Source organism: Aplysia californica, unplaced genomic scaffold (genome assembly GCF_000002075.1).
Source record: "Aplysia californica isolate F4 #8 unplaced genomic scaffold, AplCal3.0 scaffold00089, whole genome shotgun sequence".
Lineage (NCBI taxonomy): Eukaryota > Metazoa > Mollusca > Gastropoda > Aplysiida > Aplysiidae > Aplysia > Aplysia californica.
In genome coordinates, this window is record NW_004797359.1 from 924473 (window position 1) to 951809 (window position 27337).

A 27337-nucleotide genomic window follows, 5' to 3' on the forward strand; every position below is an offset into this window, starting at 1 on the left:
GTTAGAAGAAAAATTAACAAATTCTATTACGCTCCAGCAAATTAAAGTTTTACAAATTTCATTCAATATTCATAAAATTATTGTTTAGTGAGAAATAAAACTTCTTCTGAGCCAAGCCTATCGTAACTTTTTCTTTTACGGCTACATTTATAACAACATCGTGACGTCACTGTTTATTAACGCCATATTTAGACTCACATTCTCACAAAGACTAACCAAATTCGTCTTCTGTTCCTCGTCCGTTCGTTTTTCTTGAAATTTCTGGCTGGTATTCGATATAACGTCGTTTGAACAGTTCACTGGTACACGGCAATGGCATCAAGTCCAGCGGGGAGCGCTGTGAAAGCTCTTCAACTAGAACTGAAAAAGATACAAGCAGAACCTGTCGAGGGATTTCGAGTGAAGCTGGTGAACGATGACAACATCTTTGAGTGGGAAGTGGCAATATTTGGACCTCCTGGGACGTTATATGAAGGCGGATACTTTAAGGTAGACAGGCATAATAAGTTTGTATAGCCTAGCCTCATTGGGCATTCATATGTAAAATGTCTGGAAGGACTTCCGTAACGAGCGACCACCCCATCAAACACAATAAAGAAGAGGCCTAACTTAACCCTAACACTACTAACCCTAGCTGCTAGATCTACCCCTACCCCTAGCCCTCAATTATATATGCTCTGTCTCATAGTGGTCGCTCGTTACGGAAGTCCTCCCAAATGACGAATGTCCTTTGTGACTTTTTGGGGGCCTGGTGGTGTCTCCTTGCCTATTAGATTCTTAGCCTACTATCTAGATTTCTAGTCACCAGACTAGAAGAGTCGGCGCTTTTTCGGTAGTTCCCACCCCGCAACTATTGTTCACGGGTTTTGGCCCCAAGAGTAGGGGGGTTTCAGGGGGGCTTGCCCCCCTGAATTTTACCACAATTTGATGTTTTGCTGTTGTTAGGTTTGATATCTTAGCTCACCGCGAATCAAACGTATAGATCTAGAATCTAGATGTAGATCAGGCTCAAATAATGGGGGTGGGAACTACCGAAAAAGCACCGAAGAGTCTAGGCTAAGATTCTAGAGACTGACTAGAGGTAGAGGTCCTGTAGGAGGGAGAGATGGATAGATATATATTATATCTAAAATAGAGCTAACAGGGACAGGACCAAATAAAAATTAGAGTACTTTGTGCTACATGATGCATTATTATCGTCCTACGTTTAGATCTAGATTTCTAGATCTATAGCTGTTGTTTTTATTTTTATTTTGATGTCACTTTCAAAAGGGATTTCCTACACTGAGTGAGGGGGCTCTCGTGGCCTAAAAGTTAACCCTAGAAGCGCTCAGCGTTTTACCGGAAGTAATCCGCAAAAAATACCCCGCTGCCACGGCCAATCGGTTGTAAACGTGGGGGTTTGGCATGGAGATACCAGCGGAGATACCCAAGATGTAGTCTGCTACTGAAAAATGACCATTTACGGCTCAATAGTTCATCTTTTCTTAAAACTGATAGAATGAGCCATTCAAAAATGATAAAAACAGTCAAATAAATAAAACAAAGCGCAAAACGTGAACGCAACAATTAGTATGTTAACACAGCGGAACAAGTGATAACACATAGCCTGTAGTTGCTCAGCTGGATCGCGTCACTTTATCGATCTATATTTCCGCCAAGAGACGCTCTACGAGGTCAAGAACTTACAAAGTCATTGCTCACTATTTATGACTTTGACCAGCAATTTACTAAGTCACTTCATTTTCCATGTAAGGAATACTGAAATTTTCCATTGAACAAGGTCAGCGTCTCTATGCCCTTTATATAGGGCCTGAGTGATTCCAGGTCAAAGTAGGTTGCCCTATATATAGGGCCTGCGCGCTTCCCGGGTAGCCTGGCTCACGCCCTTTATATAGGAACTGCGCGTTACCAGGGTTTAGGTGTTGGCCTTTCATTCAACGAAGTGTATACAGACCCGGTAACCGGGAACAAAGTCACGAAGTGTACAGACCCGGTAGAGGAACTCTTTTGTGATTTCGGGAAGTTTCAGCGCCCAGACCCGGTAGAAATCGTGTGTGTGTGTGTGAGAGAGAGAGGGAGAGAGAGGTGCTAGCAATGTATATGACATGCCCCAGTTGGCAGGAGGGAACGAGAGAAAGATAGAGTGGGAAATAGGTGGGGAGAAAAAAAGACAGAGACAAACTATGAAAAAGAGAAGGCGAGCAATACACAGAGAGAGAGAGAGAGGCAGAGAAATAGAGATTGAAATTATGACATTGTTCTTTTCTTCAAATTGCGATTCCTCCAACTCCAAAACGGAGGAAAAACGATCGTTCATCGAAAAGACATCTGTAATCTTCATTTAGATCTAGATCTAGGCTAGCCGCAAAACTAGATCAAAGATTTATGTCTGCCTAGATCTAGACTTAGGCCATAGATCTAGAAGAACCTAGATCTAGGTCTACCCTGAGCCAAGAGGGCGCTGAAACTCTCCGAAATCACAAGAGAGTTCCCCTACCGGGTCTGTATACTTTGTGACTTTGTTCCCGGTTACCGGGTCTGTATGCACTCCCTTCATTCAAAGGTCCCGGGTTCGAATGCGAGTAGCGACCGAAAAATTTTCCTTTCTCTAAAATTGTTTCCTTTCACCTCATTTCTAGCTCTCTAGCAATGTTTTGTCGTGTGCTTTCATCACCCCCTCAGCTCCTGCGCCCCGTCCTCTGGGCTCCTGACTCTTTCTGCAGCCTTTCTACTGCTACTCCTTGGCTCCTTCTAACTGCTATCTTTCAGTCACACCCCTGATCTTCTGGTAGGAAAGATCTACACCTAGCCTTCTCGGACAAGGGTGAAAAATCTCGAAGGGGCCGTGTACAAGTTGCGCACCTTAAAGATCCCTTGGTGTTCTAAAATCGATAAGGCTTCGGCCGCCACCCAGGCAAACTTTAAAATTTCCTACCTGCTGAAAATGTTAGGTAGGTGTGTCCCACACGCTCATATGACCAGTTGCGAGCGCCGTAAAAACACTTTTTACCAAAAAACAGGGCTTCCAGTCTTTTGCGGATTTCCGCAAATTAGCAGATTTCTGCAAATGGGAAAATTTCCGTGAAAATTCGTGCCCAAAAAAAAAAATTTATTTTCAAAAATGCGAAATAAAAATGTTCCGTTTTTACCAAAAGTCAAAAATAGCCAACCCATACCGGAAGTGCTCTTTTATTTGAAAGTGTAGACAGTGTCTTCTACTTTCACTTTCTAAAGCACAAGAAGCACAGCATTAGCTCTGTAAACAAAAGGAAGAAATGACGATTGTGGTTCAATAGATCTTGGGCCTGCCAAGAAAAGAAAACTCTAGAGAGCTTGATTTTTTTTACCAGACTTGTTTATTTGTAAGTATTGTTGTGGATTTAAGTTGAATATAAGCTGTCAAGTTATTTAGATCTAGAATCTAGAGATCAAGTCAAGCTATTATTGTAAGAATTCTACACCTTATGCTGATTATGGTGCAAATCAACACAAGCAGAAAAAAGTTAAACATTAACTGTGAAGTTTTATAGATCTAGATCTAGTTGTGGATCATGTACAGTATCTGTACAAGGGAGAAAGCATGGCTTTGGATTTGGAAATAAATGGATTAACACAAGCAGAAAATTATGTAGGCCTATACAAGGGATGTTTTTTGGCCGCCACTATTTCTCCGAACGTTCGGGAAAATAAAGCTGGGCACTATTTCTCCGAACGTTCGGGAAAATAAAGCTGGGCACTATTTCTCCGAACACTCTGAAATCACATCCTTTCCCACAAATTTCGGATGTTATATAGAGTATAGGCCTACCAAAGATTGTTTGTATACAATATGGTTCAATCGGTCCAAAAAATGTCCGCAGTAAATATTTATATAAAGAAATACTAGTCTACAGTTCCAAACAGTTTTTCGATACAGATGACGTGTTGCCTATGAAGGGTGCTGCTCTTAAACTTTATGTGTTGTGTTCACTAGTGTGCTGTCTAGATCTAGATCTAGATCTACGGAGGGTTATTGATAAAGACACATAGAACTAGCTTCTGCGTTTGTCGCGGCTGCGACCAATCAATCGTGGCTCGATTATTTGGCATTTTTTGGTCGGGGAATAAAAGTCAAATTATGAAAAAAAAAGAAAACAAGAAAGAAACCGAACCTCGTTGATCTATTGAAAACGTTAGTGTGTAATTTTTTTTCTTGTTATTGTTCTGATGTGTTGTTTTTCTATCAATTTTTTTTTGTTCCAGAAAAGGGGGGGGGGGGATGTTGCATAGAGTAACGTCATTTAATTTGATGTTCCTACCTTCATTAGATTCTAAATATATATAGCCTACATGTATGTATATATATATATATATATATATATATATATATATATATATATGAGCAGTTGCCAAAACGTGAGACTCTCTTGAGACTCAGTGGTGCAAAAAAAAATTTCTTACGAATTTGACTCTCTTTTCTGTCAGTCACAGATTGACATTTAGTGCTCATATTCCTAGAGTATCAGAGCAAGGAGATGTACGGTTTTGGAGATATGGGTCTATTGGTTTGGCAACTACTGTATTTCTTGTATGTAACAGTGATGACAAAAACAGATAAGCAGCAAAGCAAATTATAGACTTAAAATTCCATTTGTTTAGTAAACAAACACTTTGTACACTATGAACTCCATTCATTTATGGTAATATGAATGGCAAGCTTTGTAACTATGACGCAGTGCACAGAACATGTCATCATTGTTATGTACAAGAAAGGATACACATTGGACATTATCATTGACAACACATCACAATAGTGAAAGGATGTACAAATACAGTTATCAAAGCCTCAGTACCAGAAAAACACATGTGTAAAACAATTTTTTAACTAATATGAGGCAAAAGCACAAAATCAATGGAGCTGACTTGTACATAACAGTGATGACAAACATGACTTGTACATAACAATGATGACACAATGTACAGGAAAAGACAAAAGTCTTGCCTCCAGAGATAAAAGCGCACTTTAAGAATTAAAAAAAAACAGGAGAGGTTTTTTATGCTTTGAAACAGATACCAGGTCATATCAAAGACAGTGGATGATCACAATTATGTGGCTAATTATGACAAACAGTACTCGTACATAACAGTGATGACAAAACATACTGGGAAAAGGTAAAATCATGCCTACAAAGAACAAATTTGCACTAAGAGATACACAGATCAATAAAGGCGTATTTTGCTTCTAAATGAATCTTGCATGTATGAAATATATGTTGAAAACTTATTGATATTAGCAGTTATGAAAAATATTACTTGTACATAACAATGATGACACAATGTATTGGAAAAAGGTATATCATACCAACAAAGAACAAATGTGTATTTTTGAGTTAGACAGATAAACAAGGACATGTTTGTTTATTTGTTTGAGTAAAGAGAGCACACATTACTTTAAAAATGTTTGCTCTTAGGACAATGTAATTTCTTGTACGTTAGTCAGTCTTGTACGGCTGCATGACGACACCCCAAACGTCATCACTGAGCATAAAAGCTAAATCTATAACCACAGAAATGATCCATCTCTCCTCTCGAAGTTTGTTCACACATCACACTCTTGTTCCAGGAATCCAGTGTAAACACCGCAATTTCACTAAAATATTCAACAGAGTAGCCTAAAAACACGCAAAACAGCCCAGTACGTCACATTGAACGCAACCTTCTTGTGCGTCACCGGACGCTGAAGGCAATGACTACTTTCGTTTTTCTGTTTTCCCCGTTGCTTCCGTTGTTCTGGGGACGCGGGTAAGGGGAAGTCACTCAAGAAAACAATTATATCCCGGCACTTTTGATGACCCGTTCAAAACAAAAGTGGGCGAAATTCGGACTTCCGGCACGTCGCAAATTGACGACAATAACGGCGAATGTTAAACAGCCGACCGAAATCGTAGACCTAGGAACCCGATGTTCCTTTCGCGCATCGCGGCTTTTGAAGTATTGAATAAACGGCGATAGGCAAAGAGATTTAGCCAGCTACGGTGATTCTACTGAAAAATAATGGTGTTTTCTGAAACACCTAGTCCGTGACGACACGACAGACGCACAAGTAATCAGAATTGTTCGTCTATTTGCAAACAAATGAACCGATTTCTTGAGCAAGTTAACCTTTCTCAATGACAAATAACATAGGATCAAAGCACACGTAAAAAAAAACACACCCAAAAATACTAAATTTTGGACATTCTTGGAAGTTTGCATTGGTGTGCTCAAAATGACACTCCAGGAATCACTAAAAAACGAACATTTTTGGCACAAAATTTACAAACTCAAGGTTGTAAAGCTGACAAGGGGTCTGAAACTGCTAATGCAGGTTCTACATCCTATATTTGACCTGTGTATACGTTTTGGAGGAATAAATACTAATGCATCACATTTTATGCACACTAATGTGAGATGTGTGTGTTTTTCCCCACGTTTTGGCAATGGCTCATATATATATGTATATATATAATATGTATATATATATATATATATATATATATATATATATATATATATATATAGATTTAAATGTGTTATGTTAGAGTGTACATTCCACCAAAACCGATTACATGGACTGACACTGGCAGGCCCCTTAATGTGTGTGTGTGTGATTCCATAATTTACATATATGTAATATCCTGCACTTTAAAAAAAATTTACGCACATTTATGGTTAAAACCTTGGAGGAACTATAATAGGAGAGGCCGCGAGTCGCGTAACGTGAAGCCGCTGCAGGCGACGGTCGGCCATGTTTGTGAGATCAGCTCAGTTCTCTCAGTTGTAAACTTAGTGTCAACCGAATGGCAGTTTGCGTAGCGTTTGGGTCCGGGGGGCCTCTCATTCAAAGGTCCTGGGTTCGAATCCGAGTAGTGACGGAAAAATTTTGTTCTCTAAACTTCTACTTTCTCTTTCGTCTGCTTTCACCTCCACTTTCTGCCCCTACCTCCTCAGGGCTCCGGACTCTTTCTGCAGCCTTTCTACTGCTACTCCTTGGCTCCTTCTTACCTCTGTCTTTCAGCCACACCCCTGATCTTCTGGTAGGAAAGATCTACCCCTAGCCTTCTCGGACAAGGGCGAAAAAATCTCGGAGGTCGCGTATGCAAATTGCGCAAATTAAAGGTCCCTTGGTGGTCTAAAAGCGATAAGAGTAGGCTTCGGTCGCCACCCAGGCAAAATTCAAAATTTCCTACCAAATGTTAAAAAAAATATCAGTCTCTAGCAATGGCACTGAACTTGATGACGAAGTGCCTTCTGATTTAGCCGTAAATGCATCTCACAGTAAAAACAGAATGAAAAAAGATTTAAGAAAATTCAGTTTGCCATGATGATAACTGCACGTATGTGCCTAGATCTACTCTAGCATACTTGTCAATTTGCTCTGCATGTTGCTTACATTGCTGGTTTTGTGTTGTTAAGATTGACAAAGCGTTTGAAAATGTGAAACCTGCATCGGTGCCTTTGTTGACTCCAATGTGTCAAAAGTAAATTCCTTGCTGTTTTTTTAAGTCTCGTCGGAGGTTCGACAGTGCCTTCAAAGAATGTCATTGAAGTGTGTTTGGTGTGTGAATAACATTTTTGATGCCATGTGTCGTCTGTCTGTGCATGGGGTGTGACATTGTCAAGAGTGAAATGTCATAAATTAGTGCAATCTGTTTTGAAAATCTTCTTATTATAAGCCTATCATTTCAAATTCTCTATTAATTGTTCAATACCCTTAACAGTATTTTGTAAAATTTAGATAAAGTGTCTTGGTGTTTTAAAGGTGGCCCTCCCTCCTCGCTTTATTTGGGGGGGGGGCTGTTTTATTCTTGTTTTTGTGTGGGGGGGGGGGGGGTAATTTCCACCATCATACTTCACTCTTATCTGCCTTGCCCTCTCCTTCCTCATTCTTCGCCCATCCCATCCCACCCTCACTACCATCTTTTGTGTAATCATTTTCAATTTTGTTAGAAATATATTCTGTTGTAAGTTTAAGTCAAGAAGACTACGTTTTTGTAAAAATAATGTCAGTGATGACATCATATTGCACTGATGAAGTTCTATGACCGAAAAGTCTGCAAATTTTGTTATCCCGTTTATATTTTTGTTTTGATCCTTATTATCCCTATTTCTTCTCTAAAACAAGTTTTTAAAAATTATCTTACCGTCACAATGTGTATACATAGTACATGTATTACCAGATGTTCGACTGAGTGAGCTGGTAATTTGATGCAAGTAAGATTTCTTACTGTCATTATATTGTTACTATCAAGAAGTCTTCGTTTTTGTAAAAATAATGAAGTTCGACTTCCAAAAACTCAGCAAATGTTATTATCCCGTTTATAATTTTGTTTTGATCCTTATTATCCCAATTTTGTCTCTAAAACATGTAAAACAGAATATCTTACCATCACAATGTGTATACATAGTACACGTATTACTGTAAATATTCGACTAAATGAGCTGGTAATTTGATGCAAGTAAGATTTGTTAACATCCTTATTACATTACAACTGTACGTGAGTGCTTATAATGCTGTAATTAACATTGACAAAGACATTTTGAGAGACAATGGAGTCCGAGCAGCTTGTTTTGAAAGGAGATTACGCTGCGTACGCTGCATTGTTTTGAACTTACAAAGATGGCGGCAGGCCCGATAAGCTCCGCCCTTTCGGCTTCAACTTGGTTGGAACTGTTGAGCGGGCAACGCAACGTTAGGGCCTCTCCCTATATAGTTACTCCAAGGTTAAAACAGCCAATCTTCTTCGTACAGGTGGACACACGCCCTTATTTGTTAATTTTTGTGGTTGTTTATGGGCTGTTCTAATTTTGATTTCATTCTGTTGTGAAACCTTTCTTTTTCACGTTTTTACACTCGGCTAAAAATCTCTAGACTAGCTCTTGAAAATTGAAATAGATATAGACCCAAAAATTTGCTCGTGTGTGTGTGTATGCTTATGTGCGTGTGTCAGTGGTGTCAGTGTGTCTGTGTGTGGTAGTAAGTGTGTAAGTGGAGAGTGAGGAGTGTGTGTGTGTGTTTGTTTTTCAGGCTTTATTTCAGCCTTTATTCAGTAACAGTTCAAAGTATACAAAAATAGAAACACAGAATCCTTTCACTCCAGGGCTCATGAGTCGTTCCTCTCTTTCAGTTTCACTCATCCATTCAATTCCTGTGTTCTCTCACGCGATTCATCCCCGTCCGCATGACTTTCACACCCCACCCCCTCCCTCCAGGCACACACAAAGAAAATCTCACTCATTCCCTTGCACCCTGCGAACCATGGACAATAATATAGGCAAGATAAAACGGATAAAACACTGCCTTAGTGCCCTTAGCCACATTCCTTTCGTTCATGAGCTGTGGGCCAGGCCGGGGGCGGGTCGGTGTCGTCGTCTTGTAGTAGTAGTTGCTGTCTCCTGTGGACAAGCTCGTACATTCTTCCTTTCACCCACTCTTTCACTCACACTGTCTCTCCATCCACAGCTCAGCTCATCATACGTTCAAAAGTTGCCCACTGGTCATGTTTAGTTAGTGTGTGTTTAAGTTTGTGTGTGTACACATATGCATGATGGTGGTGGGTGTGCGGTGAGTGTTACTGAAGGGTGTATGTAGGTGGGCTTGCCATGCGGTGTTCCTTCACAGACCAGAGGCAGAATGAAAGTTGGCGCCGAACTCTCGCAATAAATAGGAAAAAAATCACAAGGCCGGAAACCGTTCGGAGAAATAAAAATCGGCACTATAAATTTAGGCCTGAATAGCCAGAAATGGCATACTTAGGATGCTCTGAAACCAAAAATTCTCAAACCTGAAGTTCAACTGAGTTTTTGCAGTTCATACTCGTTATCCATTCTAATGTTTGGTCCTATTCATTTTCAAAGTAGAGCATCCATTTTGAAAGGTATTTTTAATAAAAATAGATCTAGACTCTAGATCTAGAATCTAGATCTAGATTGAGTTTTAGAATTTGAGATTAAATTTCGAGATCGTGACTAATTTTATTGTCATTGTAAGTTTGGATTCTGCAGAAATTTATTTTAGTCATACACTTTTGATGTCCTGCCCCCTTAGGAGTTTTGTTTTTTTTTGTCAAGGAGTGGCCACACGCGTGGTTTTGGTCTAAGGTTAGAGTTCAAATATTAGGGCGGCATAGAGGTTTTCAAACCTCCCAACTTGTCCTTCTCTTTAAAAGTCAAACCAGGGAAAGTGCTTTTTTTTTTTATAGTATTAGAGATTATTCCTAATCTGGCTCCTTTCTAATTGTCATTTGTCCTTTCTTTACTTTGAGATTGGAGACTGATGAAAAGCACGTTTAGTTTGGACACCGGACAGTTCACTACCTTGAAATGTAAGAGGGAATCCTGAAGCAAAAATGAAATCTTTTGACCAGTTGTTGAGTTATGTTGAGTTATTGAGGGACAGTGGAATCCGTAGTCTAAATGTTTTAGTTACAAGTGAAAATCCTTTTTGTACCGTTGTTCTGTACTATAATTGAAGAAAATGTTTTCTGTGAAGTAGAGTGTGTGTTTCAACTCTTTCACTTCCTCTTTTATCTGCTTAAACTGCTGACCCAGTTTTATTGCTGTGTCACTCTGATAGAGATATGCATTTTTAAGTCAACCACACACTTGAGTTGCTTCAGCATTGCATTTATTTTATCAGTTATCTCTAATAGGTGTTTTACCTCTCTTTGAGCATTATATAATATTATGACTTTCACAAAATATAAAGTGACAACAAGGAGAATGCATTAAAAAAGATTTGACCTTCTTGTTGTAAGTTAGTAAGTTTGTTACCTCCTCCGTAAGATCTGACCTGTGCGTTAATAGAGCCCAATTAATAATTATTTCACAGGAGCCCAGAGAATAATGCATGCAGAACATAAAATTCTGATCAAATAAATGACAGTGCATTAACAGTGGACGACTTGTGACTTGTGTGTTGCACAACAGTACTCTTGCTCTTCCTGCCTAACAGAACTGCTCTTCTTGAGTCTTTATGTTTTTAATGGCAATGATTCAAACCCTGAATGTGGACAACCTTTCTCCTAAGAAAGCATTTGACAACGGAATATCGTTGACTGCAAAATGACATCTTGGTTAGGAAGCTTTTTTTTTAAACTGGAAAAACTGAATCATTAAATAAATGTGTAGAAACTTAGCGGGTTCTCTTTTATATTTATTATTTTAACCCTGGAGGCGCGCAGGCCCTATTAAATTTAAAGGGCGTGAGCCAGGCTACCCGGGAAGCGCGCTGGCCCTATATAAAGGGCATAGACGCAGGTCTTTTTCAATAGAAAATTTCAGTATTCCTTATTTGGAAAATTATGTAGTAAATTACAGGTCAAAGTTATAAATACTGACCAATGACTTTTCCAAGATATCTTGACCTCGTACAGCGTCTCTTAGCCAAGATATAGATTATTAAAGTGACGCGGTCCAGCTGAGTGACTACACGCTATGTGTTATTACTTGTTTCGCGGTGCTAATATATTTACTAATTGTTGAGTTTACATCGCTTTTAGCTCTTTGTTTGTATTTATTTGATCACTTATCATTTTTGAATGGCTCATTCTATCAGCTTTAAGAAAAGATGTGGTTTTATGCCTTTTATCATCTGTTGAGCCATAAATGGTCATTTTTCAGTAGCAGGTATACATCTCTGGTATCTCAGCTGATATCCCCCTGCCAAACACCCATCATGTTTACAACCAGTCTGCCGTGGCAGCTGGGCTTTTTTGGTTGGTTACTTTCGGTGAAACGCTGAGTGCTTCTAGGGTTGAAGTCATAAAATTTGGTTTGTTTCATCATAGTGTACATTAGGTTTGGACCATTTCACATGAAGTTGCTTGGCCTATTGTGTGATTATCAATTATTTTATATTTTTTGCTTTATATGACTATTTGGATATTGATGTGGGCTGGTTAGCATTTTTACTTTTATGAGAATTTTGCAGTGTTTCTACACCAGGAGAAAAGAGACTCATTGATTCTGAAAATTTGTGAGTAAATGTGTGTGTGTGGGGGGGGGGGGGTTGCATCAAAATCATATAGTATAGGATAATTTATTTTTTTGTTTTCATGCCATTGAAAAATATTTCCATGGTTACAATGGAATTCTTTTCTTATTTCAGGCACACATGAAATTTCCACCAGATTACCCTTATTCCCCTCCAAGTGTGCGCTTCATCTCAAAGATGTGGCATCCAAATGTGTATGAGGTAAGTTAGGTTTTTATAATGATATATTTGGAGCATCACGGTGAAATCTGTTGCTTGTCAAAATAATGAAATCAAAGATACTGACATGTTTTCACCTGTTGGGCAACTTTGATCACCTTTTTCGTCATTACCTCAACACCTTTTATGTCCATTTAAAAACACATTGCTGAATAGATTTCATTGAAAAGGGTTGATGAAAGGCACAAAAAATGTAAATTTGCAGTTTCCAAAGACACTTCTGTCTACAGCTTTGAAAGTCACCAAACTCTTTTTATTTGGTTGCAATGGCAAGGGGAACTTGTTTTTAAACTTTGGCATCAATGGAAAGATATGTAGGGGAACATTCAAACAAAACAAATCTTGGTTTGAAAAAAAAAAAGATGTTATAGGTTGTAGGCAGTCTCTTTCCCCCAGGCAAAATTTTCCTTACTTTTCAGCCTCAGGTGTTGGAAGCACTGGTTGTAAATTTTGTTTCTAGTTATGAGGCATGTTCTTGCAGGGGGGGTAAAAATCAGCATTATTAATGAGAGTGTAATCGGAGATCTCAAACTCAAATTACCTGGGAGCAGCTGGGGGTAGATTCTGGGTGAGCCTGGCTGCATCAAGTATTTCACACAAAGAAAATCTCTCAAGTATTTCTTAAAAAGAACAGCTTTGAAATCAAGTTTTTAATTTTTAAGCTGTAACAAACCTGAGCTTGGGTCATAAAAATACCAAAACCCAAGGCAACATCTCGGCAAAAAGGTCATTTCGAGAAAAACATGGCTGCACAAACACATAACTGTGATTCAATTAGGGGCTGCAAAATATCGTCCTGCGGACTGCAATCTGGGTTCTGCTAGTTTGGAGCACCAAGTGTAATCATTTAACTAAAATTTTATTTTGTCTTCTTTGACATAATGTGTTTTTTTGGTAGTCACTCTTTTAAAAATAAAATCATTTGTAATGTAATAATAATGATATCCATTTATCTTTTGCACAATGTCTGTTTGTTTTACTCTTTGGTTTTTCTTTTTTTTTTTTATCTTTAGAATGGAGAAGTTTGCATCTCCATCCTCCACCCACCTGTTGATGATCCGCAAAGTGGTGAACTGCCATCAGAACGTTGGAACCCAACTCAGACTGTCAGGTAAATTCATGAAAGATGTGTTTAAAAAACATTATTTCTTTGAAAATTATTTCAAATCCCTCACGTATGAAATTATTTTGAAGCAGAGTTACACTCTCTCCAAGTTTTGGTTAAGTGGGTTGAGAAATTTAAAAAGCCGTAGGGATTTATTTCATGTTTATTTTCGAGATGGCTGTTTTCCTTAACAATCAGGCATATACTAAAGAGTTTATGGAAAGATCTCACTATATCTAACACATGTGTGTAAATAGATTTTATCTCAGGTTCCTTGGTTAGAAAATGAGGGTCAAGGGTCGCTCCTGTCCTTAAGTAGTAAAACAGGAGCATTGGTAGGTGGTTACTGTGCATAGACCATGTTCCAGTGAATAGCAGCGTGTAATAAACTGATGTGTGATGTTTGATTTCAAAAGTCTGAAATATCTTTTTAAATTAATAAAATCAATGCAGGGCTCTCAGCATTTTTTTTATATTTTTATTTTCTCAAAAAAAGATAAAACAAAGAGATTTGAACCATCTGACATATAGCCAAGAAAAATTTCCCTCCTGGACAATAAAGTATTATCTTATCCAGGGAATACGTTTTTCCGGGGGGTTTTTTGTTATGGTCATTGTACGGTCTTAAGTCCATTCTCCGTTCATCGGATATGTTCTCCATTAACCACGCAAAAATGGTTGTGCAGGAAGCCGATTTTCCATTTTGTTCCTTATACAGACGGTGTGACACGAGGATCCATATTTTTAATCAACGGAAATACACTCCCTGAATCAAAATGCGCACGATCAACCAGATCTTAGGTTTTAATTTCAAATGTATGCCGGGCTTAGCCTTGCGGATTCAGTCTCACACTTTAGAGATATCTAGATCTAGATCTGCGGCAGCCAAAGATTATCAGTCTCGAAAAAAATTTAAGTTATTTTTACAGAAGTCTAGTGGCATCACAGCGTATCTTATCCTAATTTCAATACCCTGGAAAGGAAGTTGCCTTCTTGAGAAATAAATGCCGAAAGCCAGAACTTAATAGCATTAAATACAGCGCACAAGAGTCACAATAAAATGAGATTTTGTTATCCACTTGTAGTTTTGTTTTAAAATTGTGTTTTGACAAAGAAAGACAGCATCCCTCTAGTGTGCTTTGCAAGACGTTCTATCATGCTTACTGGTTTTTAATGTGCCTATGGTATTTCTAATGGTTGTGGCTTACAAAAGTTGTACGAAAATGTGTATTTTTGTGTTATCAGTAACTATTACAACTGGTTTCTCTTTTTCAGAACAATTTTACTAAGTGTGATTTCATTGCTAAATGAGCCCAACACATTCTCTCCTGCTAATGTGGATGCCTCCGTCATGTTCAGAAAATGGAAGGAGTCCAAGGGAAAAGAGAAAGAATACGAGAACATCATCAGGTGGGTTCCCCGAGGTCTCTGAGGTTACCACATTTGTGAATGTATGCCGTTTTAGGGTTTATGTTTGTTGACTTTTTTAAGTATAAGGTTGTGGGAGGAGGGGGGGGGGGATTCCTTGACTGAGGTGACTTTCTTCATGACGTAGATTAAGCCTGAAGAGGGTTCAGTGTGCTTTAAGATTATACTCAGACCTCTAAGTGCTCCTGAAATTTTTGACTCCGACACCAAAATTTTTCCACCGTGGCCGGCTGTTTCTGACCGACCAAAATTTTCATGCGAAATTGTCTATTTTGGCAAAGATAGGAACAGAAATGCTCACTAAGAAAATAAGAAGAAGACAACGCATTTCCGGCCGCCATTTGCATATCCCATATAAACAGAGGTGTCCGCAGACATTATACCCAGTGCCCATTGACAAGATCGGTTCGGTTTGATGATTGAGGGCGTAAAGCTATAATTGTGGCACAAACTGATCTCCCGACTCGTGGCCTCAAATGTGTTGTTTTCAAGGCCCGAGACGGAGGATCGGTTTGTATAATTAGTAAAACCGATCTCCCAATGGGCACTGGGTATTACATGATGAGCCATTATTTGAAATGGTCAGTCATCGTGTCGGTAGTGACGGTAGTATGCTGGTTTGCACAAGGAAAAGTTACGATTTTTGTGGGTGCTCTTTCAAAGTTTAGCTTTTCTTTCTGCCCGAAAAGGTTTTCTTTTATGACAAGGGCTGTTTTACAGTTTGATTTTTGTTTCTGCCGCAATTTTGATTAAAATTATTTGTGTGTTTCATTTTAACTGTGATTGATGTGATGACTTTACAATTATGCAGATTTGGAGGTAGTTCTAGACATAACTAGGTTTTTTCTTTGGAAAGATGCCTCAGCACCTTGTTTCTCAGCGTGATGATCTGAGTAGCATTGAGGCCAGTGAGAAAAATAAATTCAAGTTGACATGGCTAGAAGAAAGAGACAGCAATGGCTACCTTTCAGATTACATTCAGAAAAACATGATACATACAGCCTGGCTTGATCTCAGGTGTTGATCAGCCCCAGCCCCAGCCCCAGACACTTGATCTAAAATAATAAGCTTATAGATCTAGCTGTAGAATCCTATCACCAAGCAATATCTTAGTAAGTGTATGTTATACCCTGTTGATTTACTACTGTTTTCAATAGATTACAAGTAGTAGATTTTTTGGAGGTTTGATATTTTCCTTTTCCATGCTGAAAATGCCTCCAGGTTGCAGTTTAGGTACCTTAATTTTTTTAACAATTTTCCTGACCCCCCCTAGTTAAGCCTCGCGACGCTCGGATGCCGTGCCAGTGTCGTGGTTACACTCCTTCAGATTTTCAGGCTATTTTTTTGGGACCACTTTCACGTCTGAATACTGTTCAATTTGTTTTTCTTTTTGGGGGTGTCATTAGTTGGTCATACTTTTGTGTGTTTATCTATCTTGCTTACTTTTTCTTTTACACTGAATGACAGTTGTGTCGGCATGTTCTCTTTAATTTAAAAAATCTTTCCTTTTTTTTTTTCTTTGTAAGCTACTTTCATGTAACACCTAATCATTGGCACTTTTATGACCTATTTGTGTTGCAAGTACTATAAAACTCTCAATAAAGCTTAACTAAACAATATAGGTCTATGTGTTTGTCTGTGTTCATATAAAACTGTCTTTCATTTGTGCAGCAAGCTTCCTTAACTCTTTTATTTCTGTGGAGGGTAAACTCAATATACCGAGGCTCATTTTTGGTACTTAATCTATAAATGACGAAAACATCACTAAATTGGTCATTAAATCAAAACAAGTGAACCTATTTCGATAGTTCTTCATCTTATGAATGAAATCCCGATAAAAGAGACCTGTTTTCGGAGTAATTTGATGTCGAAGTTGTCGTAAAGGAACGTGCCCGAGCCGCACAGCAGTTCAGACGCTGGGAGCGGCTTGCCAGAGATAAAGAGTTAACATGATCATAACAAAAATGTTATTAGACAGTATGCTTGAGCACAGTGTTGTATGAATCAGCAGTTGTCAAGATGTGGTATTCCGAGACTTCGCTCAAACTTCTGATCAAGGCTAACAATGGTTTCAGTTTGATTTGTGTTTTTTTGTTGGGGGGGGGGGGTGGTTGGTAAGTGATTTACGGCGGTGCTCGCAGCTTCATAAGTTTATATGAGCGTGAAGGACACATTAAACATTTTTCAGTCGGTAGGAAATTTTTTATTTTGCCCAGGTGGCGGCCAAAGCCTACTCTTATCGATTTTAGACCACCAAGGGATCTTTAACGTGGGCAACTTGCACACAGGACCTCCAAGGTTTTTCACCCTTATCCGAGAAGGCTAGTTGTAGATCTTACCTACCGTAAGATCAGGAGTGTGGCTGCAAGACAGCAGTAAGAAGGTTCCAGGGAGAAGCACTAGAAAGGCTGCAGAAAGAGTCGGGAGCCCAGAGGGAGGGGCAAAGGAGGTGAAGGGATGGGGGCAGAAGGTGGAGATAAAAGCAGACCACAGAACATTGTTAGAGAGCTAGAAAGGGTGTGAAAGGAGAACATTTTAGAGAAGAAAATTTTCCATCGCTATCCGGATTAGAACCCGAGACCTATTAACTCATTCGCTACGTATTATTTTCGGCTTGTGGACGAATTTTTTTCGGGAGGGCGAAATGAGATGATAACAAGTGCGCAGTTCACAGGTCTTGGGGGCCATAAATTCAAATAAATATCAACATATTATATACCAACATTTTCAGTATATGGTTTGTAGAATACATCTGTAATGTTTATTTGTGTATTTTTCAACTTTGGTTCCTGTAAGAGGCGGTTATGCAACACAATTGTGATTAGCTGCAGATAAAATTTGAAAACAAAAAATTAATAATCTCGGGTGAAACTCAAAAAATATGTTTGCACCTTTTCAAGAGATACATCAAGATAACCATAACTGTATATAGAACAGGAAAATATTGGAAAATGAGCAGTTATTTACATACATTCCATAATATTTGCACATTTGGATCATAACCTCCGATATTGAAAAAAAAAAAAATTTTTATAAATTTGAAAAAAGGATCCCAAACAGAAAAAACACTCGTATCTAATATGGAATTATTCAGAATTGCATTTGGAATAAACCTATACATGTCTTGGGTGGTACTTTTTTTTAGTAATTTCACCAAAAAGTAGTGATTTTGGGGAGAAAAAAATATTTTGACTATGTAGATCTAGCACTCAAAAATATTGATTTCTCAATTACAGTGCACTGGCAATTTGAGTCCAGTAGTAACAATATTATAAAGAATAGTCCTACATTTCTTTAGTGAGCAAAATAATGATACATTTTGTTGTGTAAAAGTACTAAGACTGATGTCTGGGCTATAATTTGAGCTTCGCGATTAAACAATGTCGCATAAACTTGGAAATCGTGTTTCAAAACTGAATCAAAACTTCCGATTTTCTGTGGAAACGCTTGACCCGGAAGTCAACATTATATTATGACCTTTATTTTAACATGGATATGTGGATTGGAATAGAAACCAAGCTAAAATTGAACGTCGGTTCTCGAGCCGCCGGGGACGGCTTAGCGTACTGACGGCACTTAAGCCGCGCCGCCCCCCCCCCCCCCCCCCCCAACCCTCTGATATAACAATTGTTTAACTCTTTATCTATGGCAAGCCGCTCCCATCGGTTCACGGTCGGAACCACTGTGCTAGTAAGGACAGCGGCTCGGGCACATTCCTTTACGACGACATCGACATTAAATTACTTTTTGGCAATTGCCTAAAACAGGTCTCTTTTACCGGAAGTTCATTCATTAGATGAAGAACTATAAAAATAGGTCTGAGAGTTTTGATTTAATGACCTATTTAATGACATTTTTGTCATTTTTAGATTTAGCACCAAGAAAGGGCCCCGGCGTTGTGGGTTTACCCCCCTCGGAGATAAAGAATTGAGTATCATGGCTAGCAGTGTGTTTCGAGTTTGTTGTTAAGCTTTATGGGATGTATCCTCAGCCAACTGTTAAAATGTACAAAGCCCAAAATTTGGCATTTAAAAAATTTATTGCAGTTTCTTAATATATGATATTAGTTGCGTGTGATCAAGAAAGATTTGGTTGAGATTCAGATTCCAAACATTCAAGTAGTAAAAAAGAGACATAATGTAAGTACAGTTGTTAAAAGGAAAGTTTTTTTCTCTCCTGTAAGATTTTGCTTTTTGGGCATATGACATTTGAACAGCTTGCCGGCGATATGTCCATATGTATTTGTCAGGTGTGATCAGTAAATATTGTATCGGTTTCCTGATCTTTTTGTCTTCTAGGAAACAAGTGCAAGCCACGAAGGAAGATGCTGAGAAAGATCAAGTGACAGTACCAACCACGTTACAAGAGTACTGTGTCTCCTCCATTCCTGCTCATGATAATCAAGTGGATGCAGATTTCTATGATGATGATTATGTAGATGATGTTGATGATGATGAAGAAATGTACCATGAAGAGGATGAGGAGGACTCAGGCAATGAAGAATCCTGATAGCCGTCCAGAGCTGTTTTGTTGTCTGTGCCGCTTAGTTCTCTACATGTTTTTTTTTTTCCCTTGATATTTCCCAGGGTTTTAGTGTTATGGGTGGCATTTCTGTTTTCTATCTGAAGATTTATTGAGGTCATGACGACTGGGGTGTCGCAAAGCCAGTGTCCCATTATGCTCAAACTGGCTTTGTATGTGAGACAAATTAAGATTTTTCTTTTATCTCTGTGGTTAAAGATGGCATTTTTGGTCCCTTTTAGTTTCTTTGCAAAAGTTGCTATTGCAACGAAGAAAGCTGCCCCTTTTGTTTAATTAAGGTGATCCTTAGATGCCGGCCAAAGACCATTTTCATCTGACCCATGGTGTGATATCGTTGGTACTGAGATAATCATCACAGATAGCATAGGTAATGTATATAGCACATTTTTTCCCATGAGATTCCTAATTCCAAAAGTCATTATAAAAAAATTATTAGTCGCACCTCTATTTAGTTTCATACTTTGACCCATGATAGTATTTACAGGAAGGTATACATTGTACACCTTATGCCTGAAAAGAAAAAAACTGGCCCCATATATGTAAACATCAGGTTAACTTCCAACTTTTGACTTCAGTGGAAAAGAGGACGAATTCCTGTAGTTAGATTCTAGACCTGGGAGTATCTAGTCAGTGTGTTTCTCGTATGCACATTCTTTTAGGATGGTGGCCATAAAGTCATTCCTTGATACGGCAAAATTTTCTTCATTTTTGTTACACGAGATCCCGTAGTATGTGATGTAGTTTGTGAGTGTGATTCACGGTTATGGATTGTGCAGGTTACTGGTTTACGGGTTTGACGTTGCCTCGCCTCTCGCTGCAGAATCCATGAGAGAGTCATTGTGATGGTGTTACCGTCCGCAGTATAGTCGCTGCGGTGTCTTGTCTTCTTTTACTAGTGGGAAATGTTGAGGATAAGGGGGATGAGAGGCCTGAGGGGACTGTGTCCTCCCCAGAATGTGCAGGCCACTGGTCTTCTCCATGTGGCAAAAGATCTTATACATCACCCGTCAGTCACTGGAGTGGTCCGTGGTCTGGACAAGAGGCAGTCCATGGTTGTTTCATCAACTTTATTTGATTGACAGGTCAAGGTCACTGCTCCCATTCTGGTTATCTTCCCATTGTTGGTGTTTTCAAATTGAGGGAGGAGGGTTCAAAGTGCTTGAGTGACCGGTATAGGTTCATGGTACGCGTCTGAGAAGATGAAGTACTTGAGATTTGACACTCCGTGCACACATGATGAGGAGTGGATGTTATCACATCAACTTTCCTTACACCCAACCTCAGCGCTAAACTTAATTTGTCAGTCTGCTATGTGGTCCTGATGGCCAGCACCTTAACAACAGTACGAGTCACCACACATTTATCCATCAACTGCTCGCAGTCTATTTTTATAAATTACAGACTGTTGCTGTTATTGCATGCAGAAAACTGGTACGAATGTTGCGCTGTGGTATGTGCTGGGTGGCCTCCTCTAAGTTTCAGTTTTGAGTTTCTTGTTCATAGGTTTTCTGAGTTTAGAATGGATTAAAAAGATGCAGTTACTTGTGTTTGCTTTGGTGTTGCGGGAATAAGCTCTAGAGCTTTGCTTATAAGGTAATGGTCTATTATGTAGTCAATTGGCCCTCTGCATGATTGGTCAGCCTGACAATGTGGCTTGGTGCAAACGGCCGTGCTGTTCTGACAATTTGGGTGTGTAGGGCTGAAAGCGTGCGACTGTGACAGCTTTATGATGGAATTCTTATATTGTATAGAGGATCTGAGAAACCCTTGTGATGCTGGGTGGAAAAAGTGGAAGGGTATAATTTGAGCAGTGGGGTCAGTGGTCAGTTCCTTTGTGTTCTCCTTTTGGTATCTACACAGGAATGTTATCTTCCTTCATGGAAAGTTTCGCTGTTGAACTTTTTATTTCTTACATCTACTTTCCAGTTGCTGCTGCAAGTGGCCGAGAATATCATGTATTACCTCAACAGATATCACTCATTGAGAGAGATCGCTCTAGATTGCTCACTATTTTTGTCACATAGCATATTTTTGTGGTGTATGTCTGTGTGTGTGGGATTGCATATGTGCACTTTACTGGGGTTGTTAATTATGTAGTTGTTTGTGCAAAGATACAACTGAGCATTAACACTGCATTGCCTCAAGCCTTGTATCTGAGGCTAGTACCCTGGTGGGTTTTGTTTTTAAGTCTTTTATTCTAAGGCTTTTGTACGTGGGCTAGTGTGTAGCTGTCGTGGCTATCCATAGTGGCTGTCAGGACAAATACATTGTCTATTGATAGCTGCATTCCTTTCACCAGACTGTGTAGCTAACAGTATTTCCTGTCTCTTTAATTTTTCCCTCCCCGTATTTTGTTAATATCTGTCTCTTTATGCTTATTGGTTATGTTTTAGAACATGCTTAATCTTTGTCCCAGTTCCTTCTCAACCGCAGCTGTAATGTGATCACTATTTCAGCACGTTTTCCCTCCCTCCAATTTTTTCCCAGTTTCCTGGTCAATTAATAGTCAGTTAGTTTCACCCTTTGTTAGTATGCTCACAGTAAGTACCTATTCTAGAACTGACAAGATGGCAATGTCCCATGTTTTTATTCTTCATCGCGCCCCCTTCTCGTAAAATGTATGTCCCACAATTGCGCTGTTCTTTTCTGCTTCTTTTGATTTTCTTGGAAATCTGTCCAAGCCGAATTCTTCCATTGTTTCAATTTCAAAACTGGGCATGAAAGGGTCTTTCACGTTGAAAACTTTTGGATGGCGCATATGGTCTGTCTCCCCCAGCCCAGTCTGTTTCCTTCTCCCGATATTGTACTGGTGAGTTTATGAAACCGAAAATTTGATACCTGCTGAAATGTATATATGAATTCCCAGTTTTGTGGGTCTATACTTCTCCAAAAAAATTTAAGAATCAACATTTTGCATTTTCAACTTAGTTTCAGATAATTCTTGATCAGCCACTTATTTTGCAGAGGCTAGTCTCTAGACAGTTTAAAACTCATTATTACCTACCGTCTCCCTTTCAACTCCACTATATAAAGCAGAATACCATGAAAACCTTTGGCCATTGACATTCAACTGATTAATGCCCGAAAAGAAAAGAAAGTCTATGCTGTGTGTTGTAGCTGTCCTCTTTGCCCAAAGTTTAACCCACGATCTGTTGACGTCTGAAAGGCGACAGAAATTGTTAGCCATCAACATTCTTGACAGTAGTGCAATAAAATTGCTGTGAAACCTGCTTCCACCGAACGTTAATTCAACGAAATCTAGAGCTCACCTTTTCTCCTGCAACAAACCTTGTCTATTCCATTACGAGGGACTGTCGATCTCCCTACATCTTGGATCGTTTCACACCCAGGACTACAGCGTATAACACAATGTAAATTGTGAGTAACCTGTCAGAGACACAGCCATCTTTTGGAAACAATCAGAGGTTTTTCTCACACACACCAGCATGTGGTGTAGACACGTATGAAAGCCATGTATCTGAGTATGTGTTTGAGTTCAAAGGGTGGTTAGCTCCTGTGCTGATGTGTAAGGGGGGAATGGGGAGTGAATATATGAATATATCAGGCTTGGATCATTGTCAGAGATTCTGTGTGTAGTCAGAACATCATTATTGTATTTTTTATCTTGCTACTGAACAGTGATAGATAAAGATCTATATAATGAGTTTGGGAATGTACCAAACATCTGACAGGTCTTGTCATAACTGGTCCTAGAAGTCCTAACACTAACAGTAAGCCCTACAGTGTAGCTTGTGAATGTTTCACCTTACAGTCAGTACTAAATGGCTATGTCAAGCATGTTGAGCTGTTCAGTGGTGAGGAGCTAGATGTCCAGAACAATGAAAGGCTGTCAGACGTCTTTTTTTCAAGTATTTGTTGACCTTCTCCTCTGTTTGTTTCATTTTTTCCTCTCTGTGTCTTGTTTTTCTCTGTGGTTTTCATTTTCCCCATCACCCACTTTCAAACTTAGCAGCTTTCTATATTTTTCAGAAAAACCAGTAAACTGCATATTTCCTGAAAGAAGAATGAAGTTTTAACGTTTTGGCGGCATCTCATTTTAGAGCAGTATTTCTTACATATTCTAAGACCTAAAGTCTTAAATTCTCTTCCACACTACAGTTGGTAACTATCTACTATAGGATAAGCTTGATATGGATTTCTCAATTCTGCCAACTTTAAATTGGAAAATGTGGGCAGTTGCGTAGCAGGTGTGACAAATTAAGCTTGCTGTTATTGTACTGTAGGCTGTCCTTGTTCAAATCTTTCCAACCTGACGCCCAGCTACTGAAATTCTAAGAAGAGCTGAGCATGCCCTGAAAGGAATGACTGAGGTTTGTGGGTCAGGTGTGGTCTGTAATTGGCCTAAGTCCGTGTTTCTCTACTAATGCACTTCTGGATTATCATCTGTTTGGTTTAGCTAATGAAAAGTGCAGCTCTGTGTGAGGAAAGGGACATGTAAATGATTATTTGTGTCCTTTGTAACAACCGGCTTTCAATGACGTTTGAGTGCCTCTCACCCCTGCCCTAATCCTTTGGAGTCCTATGTCTGTTGTGCAGAGTTTTGGTTTACACACCAGAGATGAATATTGTATTAATTGTACAGTGATAAGATGTTTGCTTTTTATAAACCCCCAACTCATTAAATTGAGACTGACATATTAGACTTGCTCTGTATTATGTTTGGAAAACGTGTAGCAAACTAAAAATACTAAATCAGATGCCTTTGAGACAGTTATACTATTTGTTTACTCATGGGGAAAAAAAGTAACTTTTAGTTATGTTTTTCAGGTCTGTTCTAGAGCCGGTGTATAAATTGTCATGTTTTTTGTTTGTTTTTTGGGGGTTTTTTTCGACCAGAATAACTGAGGGGGTATCTTCAATATTTTTAACTTGTGGAAACAAGTCCCATGACTTTTGTCTTCTTTCGAAGAAGTTGTGTTAACTAATCGTTGAATGATTTATTTCTATGAAACAACAGTGTGGAAAATTATGTTTTGAATTGATCCTCAAGTAGTGTCATAAGATCATGAATTAAGAAATGCAAACTAGTCTGTAAAATTAAACCAATTTTTAAGATGTGTTGCTTATCAACAAAGTCGCCAGATTAGTGATTGAAGATGTTTTTCAATATTTTTTAATCAGAGTAGAGAACTTAAGGCATAGTTTTCCTCCTCCAAAGTTTTGTTCTGCCTTATCATGGTATATGTAGGGAGAGCCAAGCCTGACGGAGGGCACTTTGGCTAGTGTCTGCCCATGATGTGCGTTTATGAAACTGCGAGTGTGGTTGTTTGCTTGCTTGATGAATGGGCCCACATTGCCTATCAGTGTGATTCAAATCAATCTCTTTTTCTGAGGCTGCCTTGGTGCATCAATATTGTCGGGCATCTCCAAACTGCGCCTCATGTCACTTGTGTGTGAGCATTTGTACGCGTGTGTGTTGGTACTTTTGGCAAGGATAGAATGTCCGAACAAATATATTTTTCCCTATAGGTTTGCCTGTGTTGGTTTTATGGTTTGTATACGTATTTGTAGAATGTACAGATTATTTCCCATGGACATACCATTCATGCAAATGTACAAATATATCTGAACAGACTGAATCTGTGTTGATTGTTTTTGTTGTGTATTGTTTGTGATAAGCAGAGAAATTGTGACTTTGGATAGTTCTTTTCCTTTCTTTTGTTAAGCCATTTTTCATGTTACTGTTAATTTCCTTGTCCAAACATAATTGTTGGTTTTATTCTCATGTTGTGTTGTTGTTATTGTTGTGAAGTAACTCTTCCGTTTGTTTGATCTGTTTTAGTTGTTGACACGAAGCGATGGCTTGTACATCTTGGTACGAATATTCCCTGAATTGCTTCACCACAGGTTCTCCCATCCTCGGCCAATCTGAGCACTTTTAGAGATTTTGCTAACAAAGAATGCGTTTGTGTGGTTTTGTGTTTACGTGGACCTGTGTATATTCGACTTGATGATTCTAATAACTGTTATAAAAGCTGAGAGTAAGAGTAGCATCACTTGACCCCCCTCCCCTGTTTTCTTTAGTAGTACTAGTAGTCTTCCCCCTCCCCCCCCCCCAACCTCTCTCTATAATCTCTCTCAGTACCTCTTCTGCACACCTATATTCTCTCTCTCTCTCTCTCTCTCTCTCTCTCTCTCTCTCTCTCTCTCTCTCTCTCTCTCTCTCCTCTCTCTCTCTCTCTCTCTCTCTCTCTCTCTCTCTCTCTTTCTCGCCCCCCACCCCACTCTTCCTCAAACGCACAGGTACGCATGTATACTTTCACTTTCTCATGCTCACCTACACCCATCTGTTCATATGGTTCCAGGTTACAGTATAATTCCTCGTAAATAGTTTTGTCAGGGTAAGAAAGAGACATTGTCAGTGTGTATCTGCTCCCCACAAAGTCACTGTTGGTTGTTTTCCTACCTGTCTGTAACATGGATTTTTGTCGTCTTACTGTTTTATAAGCATGGCAAGATTGCCTTTGCATTCATATGGGAATTATTTAGTAAGCATGGCAAGATTGCCTTTGCATTCATATGGGAATTATTTAGTAAGCATGGCAAGATTGCCTTTGCATTCATATGGGAATTATTTAGTAAGCATGGCTAGATTGCCTTTGCATTCATATGGGAATTATTTAGTAAGCATGGCTAGATTGCCTTTGCTTTCATATGGGAATTATTTAGTATTCAATGAGCCCTGGATTTTTTTTATTAATTTTTTTTAAGGTTGGGGATGGGGGATCCTAGAAACTGGAGTTTAAAAATGTTATATTATATAGTTGAAATAATAACCGACAATTTGGAATTCTCCTTTTTACCGTACCATCACCAATCTATTACATGGATACTGACAGTGCGTGAGAGACAAGTGTAGTAAAGCGTATGTGTACCCTGGGTATTGCTGGTAAGCGGAAGCTGTGCTTGCTTTTCTCTTGGGCGCTGGGGAACTTGCTTCCAGGGTATTTTTGTGCCGCAGATGTTGTGAAAGTAGTTCCCAGGTCCATGTGTCCGGCGGGTGCAATGGACCAAACAAAAAACAAACGAAAAAAACGCCACTCTGTATGAACTTGCGACTTAAATGTTTTGACTAGTTTTTTTTAAAAATTGAGTAGCTTTTGTAGAACCCTCAGTTTAAGAACATGTCACAATTGAGTATTCGTATAGCATGATTTGACTTTTCAGAAGATAGCCTTCTGTTTTATTGTTCCCCAGATTTGAGCTTGATAAAACTACATAGCCATATTTGTATTTGCCGAGTGTCGGGCCGACTCAGTCGGCTGTGTCAACGATCATACGTTGTTACACTTAACCAATGCAATGTGTGTACTGGTTACGGACCCGTGTGGATCCATTTCACCTTTGAAATTATGTATGCCCAGAGAGATATATTGATCTTTAAAAAATTAGATTAACAAGAAATGAAACTGAGGCATTTTTAAAAAATTGGGCTTCGAACTCCTGTGCTTGAAATTGAAAGCGATTACATATGTGTGTGCTAGAAGTGTGCTTGGTATGACAGCTGTATGACTGTGTAGGGCGCCAGTGTGTACATAATGATAGATACATGTGTACCGTATGTTTTGTATACAAATAAATTAACTGATACTGCAGAAGAGAGAATCGGGCACGGCCCATTTCGGGGGTCTTGTTTTGTCGTGAGACCGTTTGTAACTGAGATTGTTTGTAACTTTGCACATGTACCGCATCTATTGAACTGAATTAAATGTCTTTTTTCTGACAGCATTCTTCTACTGTGTTGAAGACTGACCTGCTTGCTTAAAAATGTTGCTCGTAGTGGGGTACAGTGTTGTTTGTGTGTGTGTGTGTAAAAGTTGTTTTATTTTATTTTTGGCTTTTTTGTTTCTTTGGGGGGGGGGGGTCCGATTGTACTAGTAGCTACATGTACTTTCTTCTTTCATGTGCGCCTTACTTTGAATCAATTGTGCAGTACGCTACGCCTTTTTGCATTTTTCTTTCGGTCTTGGGGGGTGGTTGGAGCGCCGCGCCGCGCCGCGCCACTT

The 27337-nt window shown here is 39.1% G+C and overlaps 1 protein-coding gene across 1 annotated transcript; it reads left to right on the plus strand.

Annotated features, from left to right (window-relative positions):
- The first annotated feature begins 162 nt into the window (after nucleotides 1-162).
- LOC101864515 (ubiquitin-conjugating enzyme E2 R2) lies at nucleotides 163-27062 on the plus strand. The gene is made up of 5 exons (XM_005094793.3): nucleotides 163-489; nucleotides 12131-12217; nucleotides 13249-13346; nucleotides 14616-14750; nucleotides 19067-27062. Exons 1-5 carry the CDS (start codon nucleotides 313-315, stop codon nucleotides 19275-19277), a joined length of 708 nt encoding a protein of 235 aa, XP_005094850.1. The 5' UTR covers nucleotides 163-312; the 3' UTR covers nucleotides 19278-27062.
- The last annotated feature ends 275 nt before the right edge of the window (nucleotides 27063-27337 follow it).

Coding starts and splice junctions, on each gene's coding strand:
- LOC101864515 (XM_005094793.3), top strand. CDS start 313: ATGGCATCAAGTCCAGCGGGGAGCGCTGTGAAAGCTCTTCAACTAGAA. Junction 490..12,130: donor ATGAAGGCGGATACTTTAAG/GTAGACAGGCAT, acceptor TTCTTATTTCAG/GCACACATGAAATTTCCACC. Junction 14,751..19,066: donor GAATACGAGAACATCATCAG/GTGGGTTCCCCG, acceptor TTTGTCTTCTAG/GAAACAAGTGCAAGCCACGA.